A 21,920-nucleotide genomic window follows, 5' to 3' on the forward strand; every position below is an offset into this window, starting at 1 on the left:
CTAGGTGAAATCAGGATAATTTCTCAAAGAAGTAGGATAGGATGGGCCATGTATGATATATAATCACTTGAAGCCTCAGTGCCAGGTGCAACTTTGCCTTGTAAATTGAGGCAAATGCACCCATTCACTGCCCCTTACATCATAGTTTTGTACTGTTATCTGGATTTCATCACTGTGTTGCAAACTTTGGATCTTGGTTGATATGCCCTATATATGCAGCAGCTGTGAAGTGATGGTATTGTAAGACTTTTAAGCATTCTACTGCCCTGTTCCAGTGTTGTCTAGACCACTGGAGTGAACATGCCTTGGGACTGGGACTATATCATTTCAACAGGGATAGAAGGGCTTTCTGCCTTTATAAAGTTCTTTCTAGGTCATACTCATATTTATGTCTGATGCTGTCATTACATATTCCTACTTTGGAATTAAAAAAAATATATGATATAGAACATGAAATTTTGAGAGCATTTTAAAATATAATAGTTAGACGTGAATGAAATCCCATAGTTGTACAGAGTAAGAAAGAATTTGAGCATGTGGCCTAGTGGAAGGAAGTGTGATTTGAAAGAGAGAAAAATTAAGTGTGGGATACTTAAGCTTTATCTGCTTTATACCCTTTTCATGGTCTGGCTCTCAGGTGAGTCCTTTGAAAGAAATTCAGGGTTAAGAGCGTGCCAGCCCACAGTGGCAGCTGTGGCAAAGGAGAATCAGTCGTGGCCATACAATGAGGGAACAGCAAAATTTGGGTCCTTGGTTTGAACTTTTACAGTAAGAGGTTAACATTCTCCTTTTTTGGAATGTATCAAAGTGGGAACAACTTGGTAGTAATGAGCACAGTTTATCAACATTTTTAGTTATATAGGTCTTGCTTTAACTTGGTATTAACCATACAGCAGAATAGTGTAACCACAAGGTATAAAAAGTAAAGCTGTATTATTATGCTGAGCTATAAAAGGCTCAAGTCAGCAACTTCAGACAATTGCCAGCTGTGCTGATAGCTCACTACTATTATGGACTATTGGACTATATTGGGTTATTTTGCTGAATTCAAGTACCTACAATCTGTGGTCTGGCATCAAGTATGAAAAGGTCCTTTAAAGACTTCTCCAAATACAGCTCCTCTGACTAGAGTGGAACACCCATCTCTGACAGAACAAAAAAAAAAAGGATATAAAGGACCATTTGTTGTGAAAAAATATAAATGCATATACAAGATAGGATAGATATATAGCTACTTTTAGTTCATTGAGAAGAAAGTTTTGTACTAATATTGGTTAGACAAGATATGTCTGTATCTTGTCCTTTGAATAACTACTGTAAAGACAACAATATGCAATGTATTAATTATTGTAACTGTCCTACTAACCTGTTTTGAAACTGTTTCATTGCTATTTCATCTTTTCTTTCTCATTGAAATGAATTTTAAAGAAAGTCTGGTGATGAATATTGCCTGGAAGAGCAATGTTCATGTATTACAAAGGTCACTAAACATATTTAACGATAACATCTAGTTAATTATTTTTTGGTCAGCAAGCCCGACTAATGTATTTCATTTGTAGATTACGTGTGTCTTTATGTGTATATGTGCCACTGTACTAATATATCACATATGTTTACATGTACAAAAAGAAACCAGAAATAATGAGATAAAGTGCATGTAAAGAAACGTTTGAATTTTTCTATCTGCTCCCCAAAGTATGATGTTTTGTACCCTCTTTTGAAGAGTATAGTTGTATTGGAAGTATAAAGCTTCTCTTTGATTTTGACCCAATATATTATTGAGATTAATCATATCTGGAACCCAATAAAGGTCTAGTTTAAAGACCATGAAGAATCCTAAACAGATACAGAGAATCTTCCATTTTTACCAGCTAGTTGTGGGTCTGGTATTGGAAAGTGAAGATTTTTGTATCATAACTTCTGTGTGGCTCCTGGTTCTTAATTTTTAAAGTATTTTCCTCCTTTCATACAATGAGAGGTACAAAGCTTTAGAGACAGGACCACTGTCAAATTAAGACCCTTGACATCCTCAGTATCTGGAAGCACCTGGCATTTGAAAAACATTCATGAGGGCCAGCCAAATAGCTCAGCAGATTAAAGCACCTGCATACAGGTGCATGGGCCAGGGGTTTGATTCCCAGGCCTGCCTTGCCGGTCCTGCCCCTGGGGCATGCTGAGAAGACAATTGAGACTGGGCATGGTGGTGCACACCTATAATTGCAGTTTTTGGGAGGCTGTAAACAGGCAGATCACTATGAGTCCAATCTAATAGTGAGACCCTGAACACCCTGTAGACCCTTCCCTAAAATACAAAAACAAAACAAACAAAAAAACCCATTCATATTGGTTGAAAGAATAAAAAGGAGAAAGACATGCTACATTTTGTAAGCCTCTTTCATTTGCCTTGTACCAGAAATCTGTACTATTTATTACCTGAATTGGTAAAGTCTCCAAGAAATGATGGAATTGTGGCAGTTTTAAATTTATTGCTTTGACTGCTAAAACCCAAGTTTGGTAATGACAAAAGCCCTGAAGATCTCAGGGTTTGACATCAAACTATGACACCTAATACCTCCCATTCGCATGGCTCATATTCCCAGCTATTTAAAGTACTGAAACAAAGGATGATACCATTTCCCAGAGGTACTTGGTTCCTCTACATATTTTGGCAAAATCATCCTGAATCACCTTGGAAAGGATGGAATGATTGAGATCATAGATATAATGATCATTCTAAAATGATAGATACCAGCACTGTCATTCAGCAAATACACACACACACACACACACACACACACACACACAGGCTTTTACCAACTCTGATTTGTTTTCTGCATGTATTTAAATTTTTTTAAGACTTTTTTCTCCATTAAAGTCTGGTTAGGGATGGTTTCTATACTTTGCCTATTGGTTCCCACTACTAATGATAAAATAGTTATGCTCTACCATCAGGATTCTTCGGCAGTTTCTAGAGAGATGTTTTTGTTTGGTTGCATAGCTTGTTTGGCAGGAGTGGTCAGTGCTGCTTGTTTCACCCCATCCATTTGGTGAATTCATCATCAGAAGGGCTTTTCAGGCGCTGTTTGGGCCCATGGTAGGCAGTGGCATCTGAATTTCCTCAGGTATGGAAGAAAATGATTTCCTCTACAAATCAGAGTTGTGGGTTCATTTCTGAGCACTCATAGTAAATAGATCCATGGTCTTCGATATTTTTACTATTAGTCTCCAAATATGGCCAACTTCTCAGAATCAGCTGCAGACTTTTTATAGGTGTATCAGTCCCTGGGACTTATGTAAACTGAAATCAAAGCTTCTGGCAATGGGACTGGACATTTTTATGTTAGCCAGAGTCCTTGGCTGTTTCTGTTGCAGCCAGCCTTATGCATCTGGGGACAGCTGGAGCTTACAGCTGTACGTGTGCAATGTATGTGCAACTTGCTGAGTGCAGTGCCTGAAATGCCACCACGGTGCCTTCCTGGGCCTAAGTAACCCTGCCCCACTACCAAGAGAACATTTACTCAGCTGTGAACTCTATCGAATGGATGACCAGAATGTTGTTTGTTTAATTGCAGAAAAGGACTAAAATTCTTGATGGCTTATGAGAGAATTGCAGATTAAATTGTCTTTTCTGTATCTCTGCAGAAGTTTCCCAAGTTCTCAGAATTAAACTAAGATTGCCTGCACTTTATACAACATACCTTCTATGATCCAGAATTTTTCATAGACTCAAAAGAAAATCTTATGTCAAAAAGTAGCAAGTTTGTGGCTTAATACTATAATTTTTACTACTGTTTCTAGTCATTGGGTTAAGCTTTTCATATCACTTTTTGAATTTCACTCTTCACTGCAATGCTGGCATTCTTTGTAACAAGGAAAACCAAAGTGTATAGAGATTTAGCTACAGTTACAGATTAGTATGGGGCAACTATGTTCTGCCTGAGGAATTGAACAAAGGAGCCAGGGAATGTTTAATAAGTTCTTTCAGCCTCTTTGGGTTTTAACATCAGATTCCTGCCATGGAGGAGTGTGATATGGAGATGGAAGATTGATTCATAGGGTCAAATAAAAGGGTTCTGGTATCATTGTCAAAGGTTGGAGGGGGGTCAAGCAGACCTTGATGGGGCGCTGAAGTATTAAACTTCATAGAATTTCTGAGACAAAGTATGGTATTTCAGTGGTTGATGAAGGCAATGGTGTAAACCATTTAGATTAACAAAGATATAAGATAATTCAGAGTACCTTTATGATATACCTGTATCACGGGAGAGTGAGGACTTTGACATTTGAAACATAGATTCGCCAATAAAGGTTGGCATTTGAGATGCAGTTAGTGGCCACCTTTTATGCACCCACTATAGTCCATCAACTGTGTAGCTCACTTTAGTGTAGCCAACATCAGCCCACACACTACCTCTAGTATATTGAGAGATGGACTGTACAAACTCCAGAGAGGTTAAGTGGCTTACTAAGGACCAGGCTTCTCAACAGTGATGGACCTTGAATCTGAGTCCAGTTAATGACCTCCCTCTTTGAGCCCACATGGAGCAGTTCCCACTGTCAGGAGAGTTGTGTGGCTGGCTGCAGTGATTTGGGCATGTGCCAGTAAGAGCATTTGCCTCTGTGCCAGTTGGCTTTCATTTCTGAGGGTGAGATGGACACCATCCCATGTGGAACTGGATAGGATTCCAGCCATCTAGATAATTTACTTAATTTTAGGACATCTTGAAGAATGAATTGTGACCATAGCTTTAAACTATGAGGTTAGAAGCCAGGTATTCCCAGCACCTGGCAGTAACTGTTTGTTGCATAAATGACCTTTACGTAATCTGATTAAAAGTAATCAGACTGGTGGAATTAGGATTATCTACCCAGGGTTGAGATTCATGGGCCTGGGATGATTCAGTTCACTTTTAAAATTAAATACATTTGGACATCTCTTTGGCATCAGGTCTTCATATTTTAAAAGTAAGCATGATAGTCACCTGGAATATTCTCACATTAGCCAAAACTTTGAGTTTAAAACATTATGTTCATTTGTCCTAAGGTGCTGAAGTATAGGTGCCTTCATTTATTTGCGTTAGGTGATAATTGCAGCTTCAATTATTTCTAAAAGAAAGGATATTTGAAAGAGAGGAAAGCTGAGAATCTGGGAGTTATCTTTTACAATATGGAAAGGTCCTTTAAGGTGTGGATCTGTGCTGCAAAATGACTGGGATCCTTCCTTTGTACTTTTTGGAAGATTTGTTAAAAATTATTAATTAGCTGAACTTCATTATAATTACATAGATGTAAAAATACATTTGCTGTATTCTTTAGTAGTGTTTCAATTTATTTGCACCTGTCTGTATACCTCTTTTCCTTTTTTCTTTCCCCCCCAATAGACTTCAGAAAATGTTTAAATGATATTTCTGACTTTCAAGTATGAAACCTTAGGGTGGTTGATAACTAGTAATTTTAATTTGTCTCTGGAATGCTTTACTGTTAATTGAAAGGATTTTCCCCCTAGTATCACAGCCAATGGCTTGTCTTGTGCAGCTAATTAGTGCGATTATTCCACAGCTGCATTTGCTACTGCACAAAGGTTTGCTCCTAGTTTTATCAAAAGGATCAGTCTCTTTGGAAATGTTTGGACCTGACAGGCTTTGAATAGTAAGACCAATCATTTATTTATTTATTTTAAGTAGCCCCCAACCCCAGGGCTCAGGAAAGTACATTTGAGCTTTGAACACATACTCAAAACTGGAAAAATACATTTTCTTCTGATGCTCTTTTAGTAGCCTATTAGGAAGTGAATAGTTTTAAATGACTAGAGTAATGGCTGGGGTGCATTCTTGCTATGTGGAGGAGTCTGTGTATTAAAGCAGTAGGCAAGGTATTAAGGTTTGCTTTCTCGTGGCATGATGGGGGAAGGGAGGATGAAGAAAAGAAGCTTTGCTTTTCTTGGGATGCTGAAAACATCTTATAGAGCCAACGAGTTTTTCCTTCCTCCTGACAAAATGCTGTATGTGATGAGTCTAATCTCCTTTCTTCTAGCGAAATCTCCTTTCTACAGCTTTGTGGTTTAGAGGAGAAAAAGTGAAGAAAGTAAATGTGCCTACAATTCCACTGGCAAGTGTAATCACTGCTGCTCATTCCTTGCCACACATTTTATGTCTGGGGATAGATGGATGGATGGATAGATGCCATACCTATTTGAAACCAGAATGTCAGGACATTTTTGTGTTCTACTTCATAATTTACTCTTTTTCCATGTATTTCCTACTTGGCTCTGTTGTTCAATGTTAAAAAATGTGTAGGATTTTATTGAATTCATGTTTACTTAAACATTCCTAGGATTTATAGGAAAATTTTACGTGATTCAGAATCTTTTATAATTTGTAAAGAATTTGTAATGTCAGTTTTTCCAATTTGAATTATTTACTTAGGAAAATTGTCCATCAGAGAAATTTTTGAATCCAGTTGAATGAACAACTTTATAGCTTTTAAAAATAACATTAGGTTGCTTCCTTAAAGAATTGTAACATTTACCAGCAATGGCCTAGGCAGGGGTGTGGAACCTTTTAGAGCTTTCAGTGCTGTAAACAGCTTTCTGTGGCACATGTGCCATCATTCGCCCCCACTGGCCTAGAGTGACATTATCATTATTCTTTGTCTTCTAATGAACATTTTTAAAGGAAGTTTTGTGTCTATATTTTTAAAATTTATTGAATTCTATAGCTTTGTTCATATCAATAAAAATATTTCTATACCATTTTTAATAATGGAATAGTATTAAGTTGTGTAAACCCATTACAATTCACTGAACTAATTTCTGATGGTGGAAATGAGTGAACTTCTAATATAATTTTACTATGTAGATTTTCTGGGGCCATGTGAGGACAAAACAAATACATCGGCATCGTAGGGCACATTCCTGCAGAATCTGCAGGCTCCTGTCCTTAAGGAGCTTATAGGGATGGTTGTTGATTTCAAGGCTTTAGTTTGCCTTGGGAGAAGTCTGGACTCAAGGGAGGAAAGTCAAGGGCAGATGCCTCTCTTGAAGAGCCAGTGTTTTCTCAAATGTTATTTTTATGTGATTCCAGATGCTAAGGTGTTATGCTATTTATCTTTCACAGAGATTTAAAAGTTATATTGTGAGAAATATATTAAGGAAAAATTGTAGTTAACATTAATAACAACAGTAAACATTTATTGAAGTAATGCTACATGATACTCATTGTATGAAGAAATTATGTGCATCGTTTTATTTAATCGTTACCAAAGCCCTATGGGGGCTTTTAGATGCAAATGATGTACTAGAAGTACAAAAACACACTTCTCTTTTATAAGTGGGTGCATACTTCTATGCCAAGTATGACAACTAAGGCAGACTGAGGGTTAATTTGTTGATATCATAGAGTTGCCCAAATGAGCAACCAAAAATGTACTTACAAAAATTATGAGGTCTTTTATTCTTAATTTTTAATGAGTGTTTAAGCATTTTAAATAACTTTGAGCAGAGGAAGTCTTAAAATCATTACAAGTGGGCCTCATAGCAGAGCACTCCATACCATGACATGCTGAGATGAACTGGAGGAAAAGACAGTACAAAGAAAAGTAGGAGACTGTTTTCTGCCCCCTTGCCCCAGACTGGGGTTGAGTTCAGCGTTAAGAGTCTGGTCAGAATGCTTCCTGCATTAATGGTTTTTACTTCCTGTGTCTTAAAAATATTTTCCACAATAAACTATACCCTTTGTTTAAATAATTCTTTGCTGCAAAATATTTTAGAGGTCTTCAAGGAATTTAGACAACATGTAGGAGTACTTGTTAGGTTAAAGTCAGTTATTTCAAAAAGCAAGTCAGGCAATTTATTTTTAAATTTGGGTGCCATTAAGACTCATGGCTTGACACTGCATATGGCAGCACTATATTTGGTGGTGATGAGTAGTGTGCTGTATAAAATGTCAAAAAAAAAAAAGCAAGTTAAGTGGCTTGATAAAAATGCTTGGATGCAATCAAGCTGACTTATTTTAATTCAACTACTAATGACTAAAATCCTGTCACCTCTTGATTTTCAATTATGTGGAGTACCGTTCTGTGACTTGATTATATTTGTGCAGGCTCATTTCATAGTTTGTTGCCATTTAGGATACCCCAAAATGTAAATGAAGGGACTCATTAGGAAACTAAATGTTGTGTGCATTTGGTTTTCCCACAGCAGTTCCGCGGAGCATCCTGGGGCCTCCAAGCCTCCGATAAGCTCCTCCAGTATGACATCACGCATCTTGCTACGCCAGCAACTCATGCGTGAGCAGATGCAGGAGCAGGAGCGCAGGGAGCAGCAACAGAAGCTGCAGGCGGCCCAGTTCATGCAGCAGAGAGTGCCTGTGAGTCAGACACCAGCCATAAACGTCAGTGTGCCCACCACACTTCCCTCTGCCACCCAGGTGCCGATGGAAGTCCTTAAGGTATGTGCATACTGCTCTGTGGTAGGACTGAACCTTCTTCCTTTTTCCACTTTCCAAATGTTTTCTTTTAGAGAATGTGAATTTATGTTGGTCATAGGAGTCCGTCAGAATTATGTTTATTAGTGCCAATTCCGCTGATTCTTACATAGCTTATAGACTTTGAAAGGAGGATGCAAAGTAACTGGAAATGGAAGAGTAACCCCCATAGATGGTGGGAGCATGTCAGTGCTCTGTGTGGAGTCCCAAGTAGAGATAGGTATTTGTGATAGTGACATCTTTCCATTCTTCTGGGGTGGAAAGTTTCAAAACATAAAAATTAACTGAATCAGTCCTTCTCTTATCATTAGTGTAATTTTTTTTTCTTAAATACATCCCATGGACGCACTTTGATTTCTTACTAAACCATGCTGGGTGTGGAATCCTACTCTTGGAAAATCTCATCAGATGTAAAATTGTAGACAAGCTTTCTGTGCTTTAATAACCAGACGGCATAATCCTTTTACTGAAGTGAGTTGTCTGCTTTGGGTCTCTCTGGTTTCTTGCTAGAGTAGAAACTGCAGGAGCTTGTTAGCATCATTCTATCCAGGACATACAGCTTCCTAATTACTAAGGAGAGTTGTAACAAATCTAAGGATAGAATCCCATCTCCCACATGTGTCTTCCACATCACATAGGGAGCTACTTCTTGTGTAGTGATGAACGTTTCAATTCTGAAATATAATTGGTTCTGACAAAGGCAGGGAACTTCCTTATTTTCCAATTTTTTCCCATTCACCTGATTGATTCATTCTGAAGGTACCAAGTCTTACTGTTCATTAAACAATGTGAGCTTTACAAGCCAGTGATTCATTGTTGGTCCTTGCATTCATTTGTGTGCTCAGGAAAAAACAATTGACACTATTTAAAGTTTACAATTAAAGTAAACAGGAATGATGGGTTATAATCAGGAAGCAATATTTAATCTTTACCAGGAAGTAGGAATGAAATTCTTTAAAAACAACTTTAAAGTTAGTTATAATTTATTTATAAAGACTATTAACATGAAGTGACACACTAATCAAAGTCAGAGAAGCTAACTGAAGCTCTGCTAGGGTAAAAACAAGGGGTTGGGCATAAAATTTTACTGTGATGTGGTGGCTTGAAATTCTGGATATTGCTGCAATTAGTGGATCTTTTATGCCTGCCTAGCATCTTGTGAAGTACAGGGAAGGTTTTTGCTTTAGAATAGATAATATATGGTTCTTTTTATTTTGCTTGGTTGAAAACTGAGAAATGTTATTTAAAGGTTTTATACGTTGAAGTTGTTTTGTGTGGCTTGAGTCATAGTTGTTTTTTTATACCTTATTTAAGCTTGTATAAATTAAATATTAGCAAGATATGAAGAAGTATGTCAGCTTTATTAATCAGAATCTACTTTTAATCTGAAGAGCAATTTTTAGAAATTTTAGAAGAAATAACATGAATTTGAGTTAATGTTGCTATGTATCAACTTAAAGGTAATGTGTCTTTTTTTTTTTTTTTTTTGGTGGAACCAGGGATTGAACTCCGGTCCTTGCGCTTGTCAGGCAAGCGCTTATTCTACTGAGCCATCTCCCCAGCCCCGATGTTTCATTTTATATTAAATAGAAATCAAATTTCCTATTAGGACAGTTGTATATAATGGTAGAAAAATTATCCAAATGCAGGTGTGCTAAGATATCATTTTCGTGTCTTAAAAGTAGATGTAATTTTGAAATGTTAAAATATTTCTTGTATTAAAATCATTAAAATTAGACTCTATGTCAAATAATTTTGAATAATATTCCTCTTTTTCCTTGTGTGTTAGTATGCCCTGGAAGCAGTGGATTGGACTGCAACTCTCAGTTTAGAAATACCAGGAAAATGTCCACAGTTAAAGTACAACTAAATTATTAAACCTGAAAGGCAGTTTGACCAGAAATGGGCAGTTGGTACATTTATATCTCATCCTGAATACATTTCATCACCATTTAACTTTTACATTTGTATAATTCAGTTCAATAAACTAGTGACATGTGTTGTGTAGCAGAGTTGTTGCTGTGACAGTCCGGACAGGTTTGATACTATTTAGACTAGATGTAGTGCCCTTAAATGAAGGACTAAATAAAAACAGGATCTCATTCATCTAAGGCATTATTCTAAGGAATTCAAATACAATTTGTAAAGTATCATAAGTGATTGTTTCAGTTGCTTAAGACTTAGAACTTTATGGAGATAATTTACATGTTTTCACCAGTTTTGTATATGAAAATATTACAAAGTATTCATTATACAAATATTCACAAGAAAAATGTGGTATTTTATTTTCCCCTTTGTAGTTTTTAAATTATAAAATAATTTTATGAAATAAATTGTTAATTTGCTTAACCTAAGATCTTTTTTCTTAAATGTACATTCTTTAAAAATTGATTGTCTAAGTGTATTGTGTATAATGATTAGATCGTATTGAATGAATACTTTCTTAAGTAAATTCTTCATTTAATTTTAAAGTTTTAAATTGCTAAAGCATTAAAGGGCCAAGGAGATAGCTCAATAGAATAAATGCTTACCTGGCAAGTGCAGGGAGTTCAATCCTGAGTTCAATCCCTGGTATGAAAAAAAAAATGCTGAAGCAGAATATATCTGTTTATCCTTGAAAGTAGGTACAGCTTGACCTTTCATCCTGTGCTGGAGAACCCCTGGTTAAGTCTTTGCATTGCTTAACTGTTTTGTACAACCTTGAAAGAAGAAAGACCATAGTTCTAACTTGCACGCCCATATGTACACACACACACAATTTATCAGAATTCCACTATTGATTGAATTACTGATTTGCAAAGCCAAATTATTGCTTCCAGGTTAATCTCTTTGGCAGAGTTGTAATTAAAATATGAAACTTTATGAATCTTGTTTAAAAATTGTTGACATCTGGGCCACTAAGAACCAGTTGGAATTCATGGCAGAGACTGGAAACTCGTGTCACTCACTCCTCATCTAATGGTTATTGTAGAGACTGTAAGCTCAGGATGCTACAGGGCTAGACTCTAGTTTTTTGTGGATTTCATTAATTTACAGGTTAATTGATCTTATTTTCAGCTTGGATGACATAGAATAATGAGCCTTATCACTTTATATATTTACCTTGCACAAATATATTTGCCTTTTCTAGGTTTCTTAAGAACAAGTTTACCCAATTGAGTATGGTAATTTAAAGATGCCTCTTTACCATAAATGAAGCAACACTTGGAATGCAAAATACAGGTTTTTTGGGGTTTTTTTGCATTTGTGAACTTACCCTGTGTTTTGAATTGTGAACGAAACACAAACTCATTAAGAACTACTGATGGAAGTGATTTCTCCTAGAGATGGGTTTTATTAGCATATAAGTCACACTAAACTAAGTTTTGAAAATTGACATAGATTAAAAAAAAAGTAAACTAAAACAAAAACAGCAAGGTAAGCAGATACAGATTTTGCAGACATGGTAAGTCTCCAAACTAAAGCATCATGGTACTACCAAGTTCATGTGTACACGTTCATCAGAAATCTGTTGTTACAGGCTCTTCTCTCTGCCTTTGATTGATTATTGAAACATGTGCTTAGTCTGGTATCATAGACTGGCAAATTCATCATGATATCTTTTCCCAACTGTTCTATCATGGATTGTGCAAGTTCATAACTTGAAAATATTTTTCTTTTTCTTTTTTTTGTGGAACTGGGTATTGAACTCAGACCCTTGTACTTGCCAGGGAAGTGCTTATTTTACTGAGCTATCTCCCTGGCTCTGAAAATATTTTTTTGTTAAACAATTTGTAAGGAATTTCTAAGAATCTTTTCTCCCTGTCTGTCTCTCTGTCTCCGTCTCCATCTCCGTCTGTCTCTGTCTCTGCCTCTGCCTCTGCCCCCACTTCTGTCTCTCTGTCTCTGTCTCCCCCTCTCCCCCGCATACTTCCTTCCTTTGCCCTTCCTCTCTCCCTTGCTCCTCTCTCCCTGTCTCTCTTCCTCTCTCCCTCCTACCCCCTCTTTTAAATTTAGGAATCTAAGGGCCAGCCAGGTGTTCTCTCTGGAATAAACCTACTCCATACATTGAAGTTTTGTGCTCTGCTTCTGATGAAGATTATATGAATTTAAAGGAACAAAATACCTTTTGTTACTGTGAGATATTTGGAGTAGTTTGAAGTTTATTTTAATTTTTTTGTCCTGTTCCAAATCATCTCAGGAATTAGAAAAATTACTATGCAGTTAGAAAGTGATTTCTGCTCATGACATACAAAAATACTTCTACCAGGATCCTCCGTGTTGTAAACTAAATTTGCTTGGACATTTATTTGTCGGCTTTCTCATCAATACTGCTTCAGTTTGAAAATATTCTGGTGTAAGTGAGGGAAAAAGTGAATGACCATATTGCCAGTTTTGCTCTATAAATGAGGGGATCTACCTGGAATAGAATGTTCAAAGAATGGCTCATCTTTTAGCTATAATACAAAAAACCATGGGGTAGTTTCGTGTGGTGATTTGTAATGGATTGGCAGAAGGAATTTTTCTTACACTCACTTTTAGATTTTTCTCCTGATTATTTCACCAGGAATACAAAACCTTGACAGCTTCACAGTGGCTATTGGAAGCCTGAACAGATCAGCTTACTTTGGCTCCTTAGGGGATCCATTCCTTAAGGTGCTGTCCCTATGAGAGGACTTGTAATATTTGAGGTTTCTACTAGTGTATTTCATTCATTCATGAGCCATCATATATTTGTCTCCCCAGACATTATGTCATATACAAACAACCTGTTAGTCTTGATTTCAGGGTACACTTACACACTGGTAGATCCTTGCATTTCTGAATCAATCTAAGTGTCTCAATGTCTACAAGGTATGAGTGTCCTTGTTTGGGACAAGAAAGGGATTCCATTTCTAGGTTCCACAAATGCCTCTCATTCTCCTAGAGATCTCATTTGCCTGCAGTGTCTTTAATATGGTGACATTCAGTGTCACATTTATGGTGGTTTATTTTCTTTTTAAAAATAATTTTATTGACTTTAAAAAATTATAGTTAGTGCTCATTTACCTTTAATAAACACACACGTTGTGGAAGAATAATGTAATGGGAAAATGACCATCCCTACCACCTGCTTGCTCCTTGAAGCTCCCTGGAGGCAACTGCTATCAACAGCATAGGGTCCAACCTTACTGGCATTTTCTGTTTTCCAGCCCTGCCATTGCCTTTTGTGGAAGCAAGCTTTGCAGAACTATGTTAGGTAGTTCACTCAGGTAGACATGACTCTGTTTCTCTTTGTTCATATTTTGCAAGTGGAAAAAAACAACTGAAGTTTCTCCCTGCTTTAGTGTTGTTTTTCCTTTTAAGAATATGCTTCAGAACTTCCCCATTCTACCCTAGGCTGAGCAGAGTTTATGATATTTATTTTGAAAGGATCTTGATGGTTCTGGTGGACAAGTGTGAGTCAGCTTTCTTGGCACTGACTGGGCATGTGTCGTGCTGCCCTTGAGGCCCTGTGGGTGCTAAGTTAGTAATCTCAGGACTGGCATATTCTCTCGAGCTGTTCTCTTGGCTTAGAGTTTTGCTCTTTATCTACCCTAAAGAATAGCAGGAGGAGCAACTACCTACAACAAAATATGCCATCTTATTAAGTCTGTGAATCAATTCCACTTCTCTAAAAACAGTGAAACGTCTGCTCTGATTACATTTTTCACTTGGTCATATTGGCCACAAAGTAGAAATGATTGCAAATGATTTCCCTTTTTACAATGAAGCCATTTTTACAGTGTAGTTCATGGTAGGATAGCATCTGGGTGGTTTGATTAGAGCACCAGCTGTGCTCAGTGAGACACCTGGAAGACCTGATCTTAGAGGAGGCAGCAGAAGAAGATCTCCACATGGTCTCCAGAAGCCACTTGTCACCACTGTAGTCATCTCATAGATTTTCTGAGAGAGGAGACATATGCTCCCTTAGGGGATGCCAGTGAAAAAAAGGTTGAGAAACACTCCTGTAGAACGTCAAGTGTCCCTTACACACTCCTCTCTGTGTGAAGTACTTGAAGAACTCTGATCACAGATGCTTTAAATCAGACCCCTGCATTCTGGCTGGGCTGTGTCTCCCCAAGACATTGCTTATACTTGTGCTTAGGATGGCCGATGACATTGACCCATTTAATTCTACACCTGGTCTGTGTAATTGTTAGTAATACCCATTTTGAAGAAGTGGGAACCAACACACAGAGGTAAAGTCATCAGAATAAGAGGAATAATGATCAGAGCTACTCAGTGAAGCCCCTGCTCAGCTGCTAAGAGTGAGAGAGGGACCAGGACCTACAGGACAGAGCAACGTTCAGCCTCTCACTGTGGTGGGAACCTTGGTCTGAACAGTTGTTGATGGCATGGCTTCAGGCTAGCACTTCAAACAGTTTTGGGAGTAACTGGTGTGACTGGGGCCAGTTGAATGCTGGGACATTAGTCATGGGGCACTTTGGGTGGTAGGATGAGCATTTGGTCTCTTTGAGCTCTTTTATCTCCTTACCAACACTGTGAGATGGGTAGGATAAGTCCCATCCTCTCTGTGGGGAAAAAGTTGAGACATTTCCACCAGCCCCTGATCCCACAGTTAACCTCTTTCCCCAGCATCAACTAAAAACACACACTGTGATGTCCCTGTGGTTTTGTAGAGCTTAAAGATGTACCCTCAACATTTCTAAATAATTACAGAATACATTATGGTAAAGTGGGAGGCCAGAAACTGCAGAAGAGCATGACAAGGTTTTGCTATGTCATTTAGGCTGGGCCTCAACTCACTGTGCAACACACATTGCCCTCAGATTCACTGCAGACCTTCTGCCTCAGCCTCCCGAGTGCTGGGATTATAGATGTGCACTACCATACAAGGCTAGGGCTTTTGCCATTGATTGATTGGAGTATTTCTCTGAGTCTCTGTGTTATGTCGTATGAATTAACTGTGTTTTATCCTGTTTAAGAAGACTTCTCAGCCACACTGACCATGATGATACTTTTTGGCTTAGTGAGATGATTATGGTTAAAACTCATTTAGACTGGAAGTTTCTGTAACAGCATCCAAAAAATTCTCAAGAGATCGCTTATAAAGATCTTGATGGTTCAGCCTATTGCAGCTCATATGCTTTCTATTTCTATACATTTTAGTAATATATTTGTGTTGCTATAAAGTGAGTTTTGAAATGCTTCTATAGACTTGCACAGTACTTTTAATAGGAATTTTCTCCTGAAGCTATGATTGCATTTTTAGTTTTTCTCCATACCTCTTCCCTATGGAATTGGAGTGTTTGCTATATTTTTGCACTTAAAACTGGAACATCAGTATTGCTTATTTTTCTGTCTGCTTTTGAGTGTCATCTGTAATGTATCTTACATCATATGAAAAGGTCAGAATCTCCTTCAGAGATGTTACCTACTCACTCTCAACAATTAAAGACAGATTTGAAAGACTGTTGATAGACTACTTTTATAGGTATGCTTTTGTACAAAAGAAGTTATGGACACATCTAAGCTAAGTCTAAATTTAACTGTGTTCTAGTAAAATAAGTGGGTAGGAATGATATCGAAAGTATGTAAATCAGTACAGTGGCTGTGTTCAAGGTTATAGCAGCAGTCAGTACTAGAATATTGGCGCTTGCCCTAAATGTGTTTCTCTTTATTGACTTCTTTGAGTTAACAGCCTTAACTTTAAGAAAAATTTAGTTTTGGTAATACTCAACTCTCAAATCTTATTTATAAAGTTAGATGTTTTGTGTATTAATTTCATTAAAGGGAAATAAATGAAAATTGGAACATATACAAAGCTGGTAAACTTGAAGGTTGTTAAAAATAGAGAATAATTTTAGGAAAAGAATTACTCTAAATTACTATTTTTGGGGACTGGGGAGATAGCTCAGTAGAATAAGTGCTTGTTTAGCAAGCACAAAGCCCTGAGTTCAATCCCCGGTTCCACAAAAAACAAAACAAAACCAAACCCACAAAACTATTTTTAAAAATAGAGAATGTCCTAGGAAAGGGTCTAGATGATTCTAAACCATAATGTTCCTACTAGCTGGTATCTGAGATGGTCGTGGTCAAAGGCTTTATTACTATTTTTTTAAACTAGGATATTATATACATGCATTCTTCATGTAATTAAAGAGCGTGTCTCTAATGCATTTTATTTGAGTCTTAGCAAAGTCCTGTTAACCTAACTTTTTGAGAAGCATATTTCTTTTGTCAGGTGAATTTCCCAGACAAGCACGCTAAGCAGCTCTAGTGGCTTTGCTACAAGAAAGGCAAGAGGGTATAGGAATCCTGGAAATTAAAAGGGAGCAAAAGTATCTTACTCATCCAAATGTGAATTCTTTTAAAATGTAGTTAAGAGACCCAAAATCAAAAGCAAAATTCAGGTTTCTACTATAGTACTCCCAGGCATAGCTTCATTGTAATCGCCCCTGTTGGCCCTGAGTTTTGTATAATTAAAATTTAGGAGCTGGAAACTTTTTTGAGACTTAATTAGAAGTGACAAACCAGAGACATTCCTGCCGGTTAGGGAAGGCTTAAGAATTTCTTATTGGCTAAATTACAAATATGTAACATTTTTTTTGAATACTGCATGGTAGTTCAGACTGCCTAAAGGTGACAAGATTAGCTCTGTTTTTCTAGTGAAGTAGTAAAAATTCGATTAATAAGTACCAGGCAAAGAAACTTTTTTTTCTTTTTACTCTATAAGAAGTCTTACCTTGAGTACTTCTGGCTGTGGAGACTGGTGCCTTAATTAGCCACATGTTCTTTTTACCTCCTGGGAAATAAGTACAGGATAAAATTGGGGATCAAGACACAGACGTACATTGACTTAGCACACGCCGCTAAGTAATTCATCAAGGAATGTTGGTAATTAGTACTGCCTCTTTCAACTCTTGGCTTATTTTATAAAACCGGTTGATTTAAAATAATGCCTGCTGATTTATTGCCCACACGTTTCCAGGCGGGAACTTGGCTCCTAAACAAAAGCAGGATTGTGCAGTGATGGAAGCGTGCCCTCCTGTTTTTTTTGTGTTTTTACAAATTCTGAAGGGCCATCTATGTCCCCTATTAACTTTGTTGCATTTTCTTTTACCCTGTTCAGCATTTTCCTGGGCTTTCTTTTGTGCCCTGGTACAGAGAAAGGGTGAGCAAATTAAAGAAAAAAAGTAAAAGAAACCCAGGCCCTTGGAGGTTTTGGATGTGAGGTGCTTGTCAGAGTATGTTGGTGGAGTGTGGTTTGATGGAATTTAATTTGAATCTTTCGTCCCGTAAGACAGGCTGTTATTAGCATTCGGTCTTCTTGCCCTGTGAAACACTTTGTGATATTTATTACACCAGGCTAATCTTGAAAGATTGAATTTATGAGGTGCACAGGACAATATAGCTTCAGTCTTGTAGCTTTGGTATCTACATTTGTGGTTCTCATGTGGATGCCTAATTTCCATGCTAAGTAAAGTCCTTCATTATGATTTGAGAATTGACTAACATTAGTGTCCCTGTCAAAATTCTAATACTTGTCTGTGTCCAGTAGTTAATGTAACTTTGGCACATATCTTGTTCTCTTTGGGCCTTATTGTCCTCATCCATGAACTAGGGGTAATAATGCCTGCTCTGGAGCATTTGTGAGAGATAAATGAGAAAATTCACCAAAGCAGAGAGTATCCAGTAAAATTAGAATGGGAGCCATGTATGTGAATCCAGATTTTCTAGTAATCTCATAAAAACAGTAAAAAGGGACAGATGAAGCTACTTATATTAAATTTTATTTAACTAGACATGGTGGTGTATGCCTGTAATCTTAACGTTCTGCAAGGCTAAGGCAGGAGAATTTCAAGTTTGGTCACAACCTGGGTAATTCATTGACAATAAGATGCTGTCTCTAAAATAAATAAATAAATAAATAAATAAATAAATAAGAAAATAAGAGCTGGCAAAATGGTGGACTAAACATCTGCTTAGGCGAACACAGGGCCCAGGATTTGATCCCTGGCACCACAGGCCATGCTGGCCCTATCCTAGGCGCTCTGAGCTGGCCAACAGAGACCAGGCATGGTGGCTCATGCTTGTAATCCCAGCACTGGGGAGACTGAAAATAGGAGGATTACTATGAGTCTGAGCTGTGTAGTGAGACCCAGTATCAAATACATTAAAAAAAAAAAAAAGGATAAAGATTTAGCTCAGTGTGAGGGTTCTAGGTTCAATCTGCAATATCATAAAATCATATATATATATATATATATATGGATTATATCCCTAGAATATTATTATTTGAACCTGTAATTAGGATAAAAGTTATTACCAAGATTTTTTTACATTCCTATTTTCATTAAGTTTTTGTGTTAAGTCTTCCATATTGGGCCGACCAAATAGCTCAGTGGATTAAAGTGCCTGCAAGCAGGCGCAGGGCCCCAGGTTTCAATCCCCAGGCCTGCCATGCCAGCCCTGTCCCTGGGGTGTGCTGAGAGGGCGACTTAGAGTGGGCTTGGTGGTATGCACTGTAATCCCAGCACTTGGGAGGCTGTAAATAGGAGAATCACTAGGAGTCAGATCTAATAGTGAGACCCTGAACACCCTGTAGACCCTTCCCTAAAATACAAAAAAAAAAAAAAAAAGCCTTCCCTACTGTCTTCAGGATTGGGTATCTTATGCTTCCAACACATTTCAACTTGAACACTGAATTTTCATCAGAGTTATTTGATCCTGTAAAATTTATAGCCTAGATTCTATAAAATTTATAGTTGAGAAAGTAGCTTCAAGGCCAGGATATAGTTCAACAGCACAGCACTTGCCTGATTTCCAATGCCACAAAAAGAAAAAGAAAAGATTCATACAATTAAATTTTTTCAAATATATTTCCAGTAACTAAACTTTAATATACCATTAAATTTAGATTTAGATTAAATAACAATTCAGTTCCTCTGTCTGAGATAACCACATTTCCAGGACAGAGTAGGAGCCCCATGTAGCATGTGGCCTTTGCATTTGGACAGCATAGACAGGAAATGCTCAAGAAAGGGTTCTGCATTATTTTGGGTAATATATAATAATTTGTCATCCATTTGAATATGGCAATATTATTATCATCTCCAAGTTGTCATCTTATAGAAATGTTTTCTTTCTTTTTTTTTCAGTACCAGGGATTGAACTCAGGATCCTGCTCTTGCCAGACAGGTGCTTATTCTACTGAGTTATCTCCCCTGCCAAGTTGTCATCTTCATGTATCAGTATGGCACCTAGGCAAGACTGCTGTTTCATACTGCCTCCCACAAAGAACTCCCACAAAGAAACCAAACAAAACTTAGGCATTTTTTTTTCCCCTCATGATTGGCCAGGTTGGTTGACATATCTCCTGTCTGCTTGATACTTCCTGTTTTTACAGGGAGCAACAAAGTCACCCTGGGTAATGTTGCATTTTTGACCATGTCTGCTAGTCTTCCATTCAGCCCGGAGCATGGTAGCAGCTTAAAGTGTCAGTCACGTACCTTTCTTGTGCTCTCAGTCCAGGTTCTTTTCAAACCTACATCTGTCAACACATGCATAGCACCTGTGTCCAGCATGTTAACCAGTCTGAAGCTTAGAGAATGTGCAAGCATTTCACCAATGTTCTTAGTGTAAAACAGATGAAAGGAGAATCCTTCTATTTTATTTTTTAATGTACATTGAATAGTAGCTTAGTTCACAGGCAGGGTATTGAAAACCTTTTTAGGGGAATAGAGTTTTATGGTGGATTCTTATTTACACTAGTGTTTTGAGAGCAGTTTCTTTTTTTTTTTCAAAAAGGCACACAAAGTAAATTTTTATTTGCATAAAAATCCCAACATAAAAAAAAATCCTAACATAAAAGTTATTCTTCATTCATCTCCCCATTTTTCCACATCTGTTATTGTCCTTGCACCTCAGAAGCTAGGAAGAGCCCTGAAGACTACATTGGTCTGAGCCCCTCAACAACTGATTTTCTGTTTCTGCCATTGAGAGAATGTTCAGCTGCATGTCTTTGGCAGAAGCTGAGTTCCACCAGGACAGAAGACCTCCTCTTCCCCAGCTCCAATTTTCAGCGGCCTTGCGAACACTTTATTCTCTTCTTGCTTCTTTAACCATAGTGTCTGTGATGGCTTTTCATCACACGTAGTGTCGGATGCATTAACATCCTTGGCCTCTTTTGTAAAGAGTCACTAAATGAGGGGGCTACATTCTGAGAAACTCATTATTAGGTGACTTGGTCATTGGGCAAACATCAGGGTGTATTTACACAAACTAAGACAGCTATGGTAGCAATGTCTTAGTTTGTGACACATTTAAAAAAATAAAAAAAAATTAGTAATGATAGAATTTCACTAAACAAGATTATAGGAATTCAACAATGGTTATTACATTACATAGTTTTATCATCAAATTAGTTGTTTAGATTACCAAATATAAGCTTGCAAAATTGGCCAAAAAATTAAAAAGAAGAAAAAAATTAAGCATTACCTGTTCCTTTCAATAGATCAGTAGAAATCAGCAATACAGTTGTCACAGCTATCATGTGTATATACATATGTATTTTTCCCTTCCTTCTTTCTTCCTTTTCTCCTTTCCCTCATTCTAGTTGTCCCTTCCCCTTGAGCAGTTTCTTTCCCTTTCACTGTATATAAGTGACCACTGACATATATGTGATCTGTGGTTGACTATGTAATAGCTTCAGTGACACATAATGGTAGTTTTTTTTATTTGAACAAACTAATGTGCTTTCTCCAAGTCCCTACCTGCTATAAAACATTGTAGGAAGACTTTGACAAGGCTTAAAGGGAAGTTAGGACAAGGAGCATATTTTTGTACTGATACTTAAAAGGTAATTATTTCCCAAGCATACTGGCACAGAGACAGAATTATAGATGAGAAGAGAATTCCGACAAAGGAACAAAGCATGGCTGACATTGATTATTAATTATTTTTTGTGGTTTAATAGACTATTCTTTTTTTTTTTAGTAGGACAGTTTCAATATTTAAGACATTGCATACATTCTTCCTCGTGGTTAATTGCTGTACAAGATGTGGACATGATATCCTGTTTACAAACACTATTAGAACAAATGACTCTATTCATTAAGAGAATGTAATTATATATCTATCCTAACCACTTTGAATACACAGATACAAAATGAACATTCATCTGTATCCCCTCTTTTTGTTAAGTTTCATTATTTGAATATTATAGGTGTGTAAACTCAGCAAAATATTCTAAAAGAGTCCACTAGCTCATAATAGTATTGGGTCCTCCACTTGACTGGCACTGTCAGAAATTGTTGACCTGAGTCCCCTACAGCTCAACATAACAGCATGGCTTTACTTCTTATATTTCGTGTTTATACTTTTCTGCTGGATGGTTAAGACCAAGGTAAAGCAGGACCTATGCAACAAGAGTTGTAGCTTTTGGGTCTGATAAGGCCAGTGGAATTCCCTCAG

The 21,920-nt window shown here is 37.3% G+C and overlaps 1 protein-coding gene across 8 annotated transcripts in view; it reads left to right on the top strand.

Moving 5' to 3' along the window:
- The window catches only part of Mitf (melanogenesis associated transcription factor), a 217,338-nt gene that overhangs the window by 121,028 nt on the left and 74,390 nt on the right, over positions 1-21,920 (top strand). For 5 of the 8 annotated variants that reach the window (XM_004629491.2, XM_004629492.3, XM_023713287.1 and 2 more), the window contains exon 2: positions 8,198-8,447. In XM_004629491.2, coding sequence (XP_004629548.1) covers positions 8,198-8,447 — 250 coding nt within the window. The remainder of the gene's footprint in view (positions 1-8,197; positions 8,448-21,920) is intronic. The other 3 variants (XM_023713284.1, XM_023713285.1, XM_023713286.1) reach the window with 1 other exon arrangement.

This window comes from Octodon degus, unplaced genomic scaffold (assembly GCF_000260255.1).
Source record: "Octodon degus isolate 3935 unplaced genomic scaffold, OctDeg1.0 scaffold00030, whole genome shotgun sequence".
NCBI lineage: Eukaryota > Metazoa > Chordata > Mammalia > Rodentia > Octodontidae > Octodon > Octodon degus.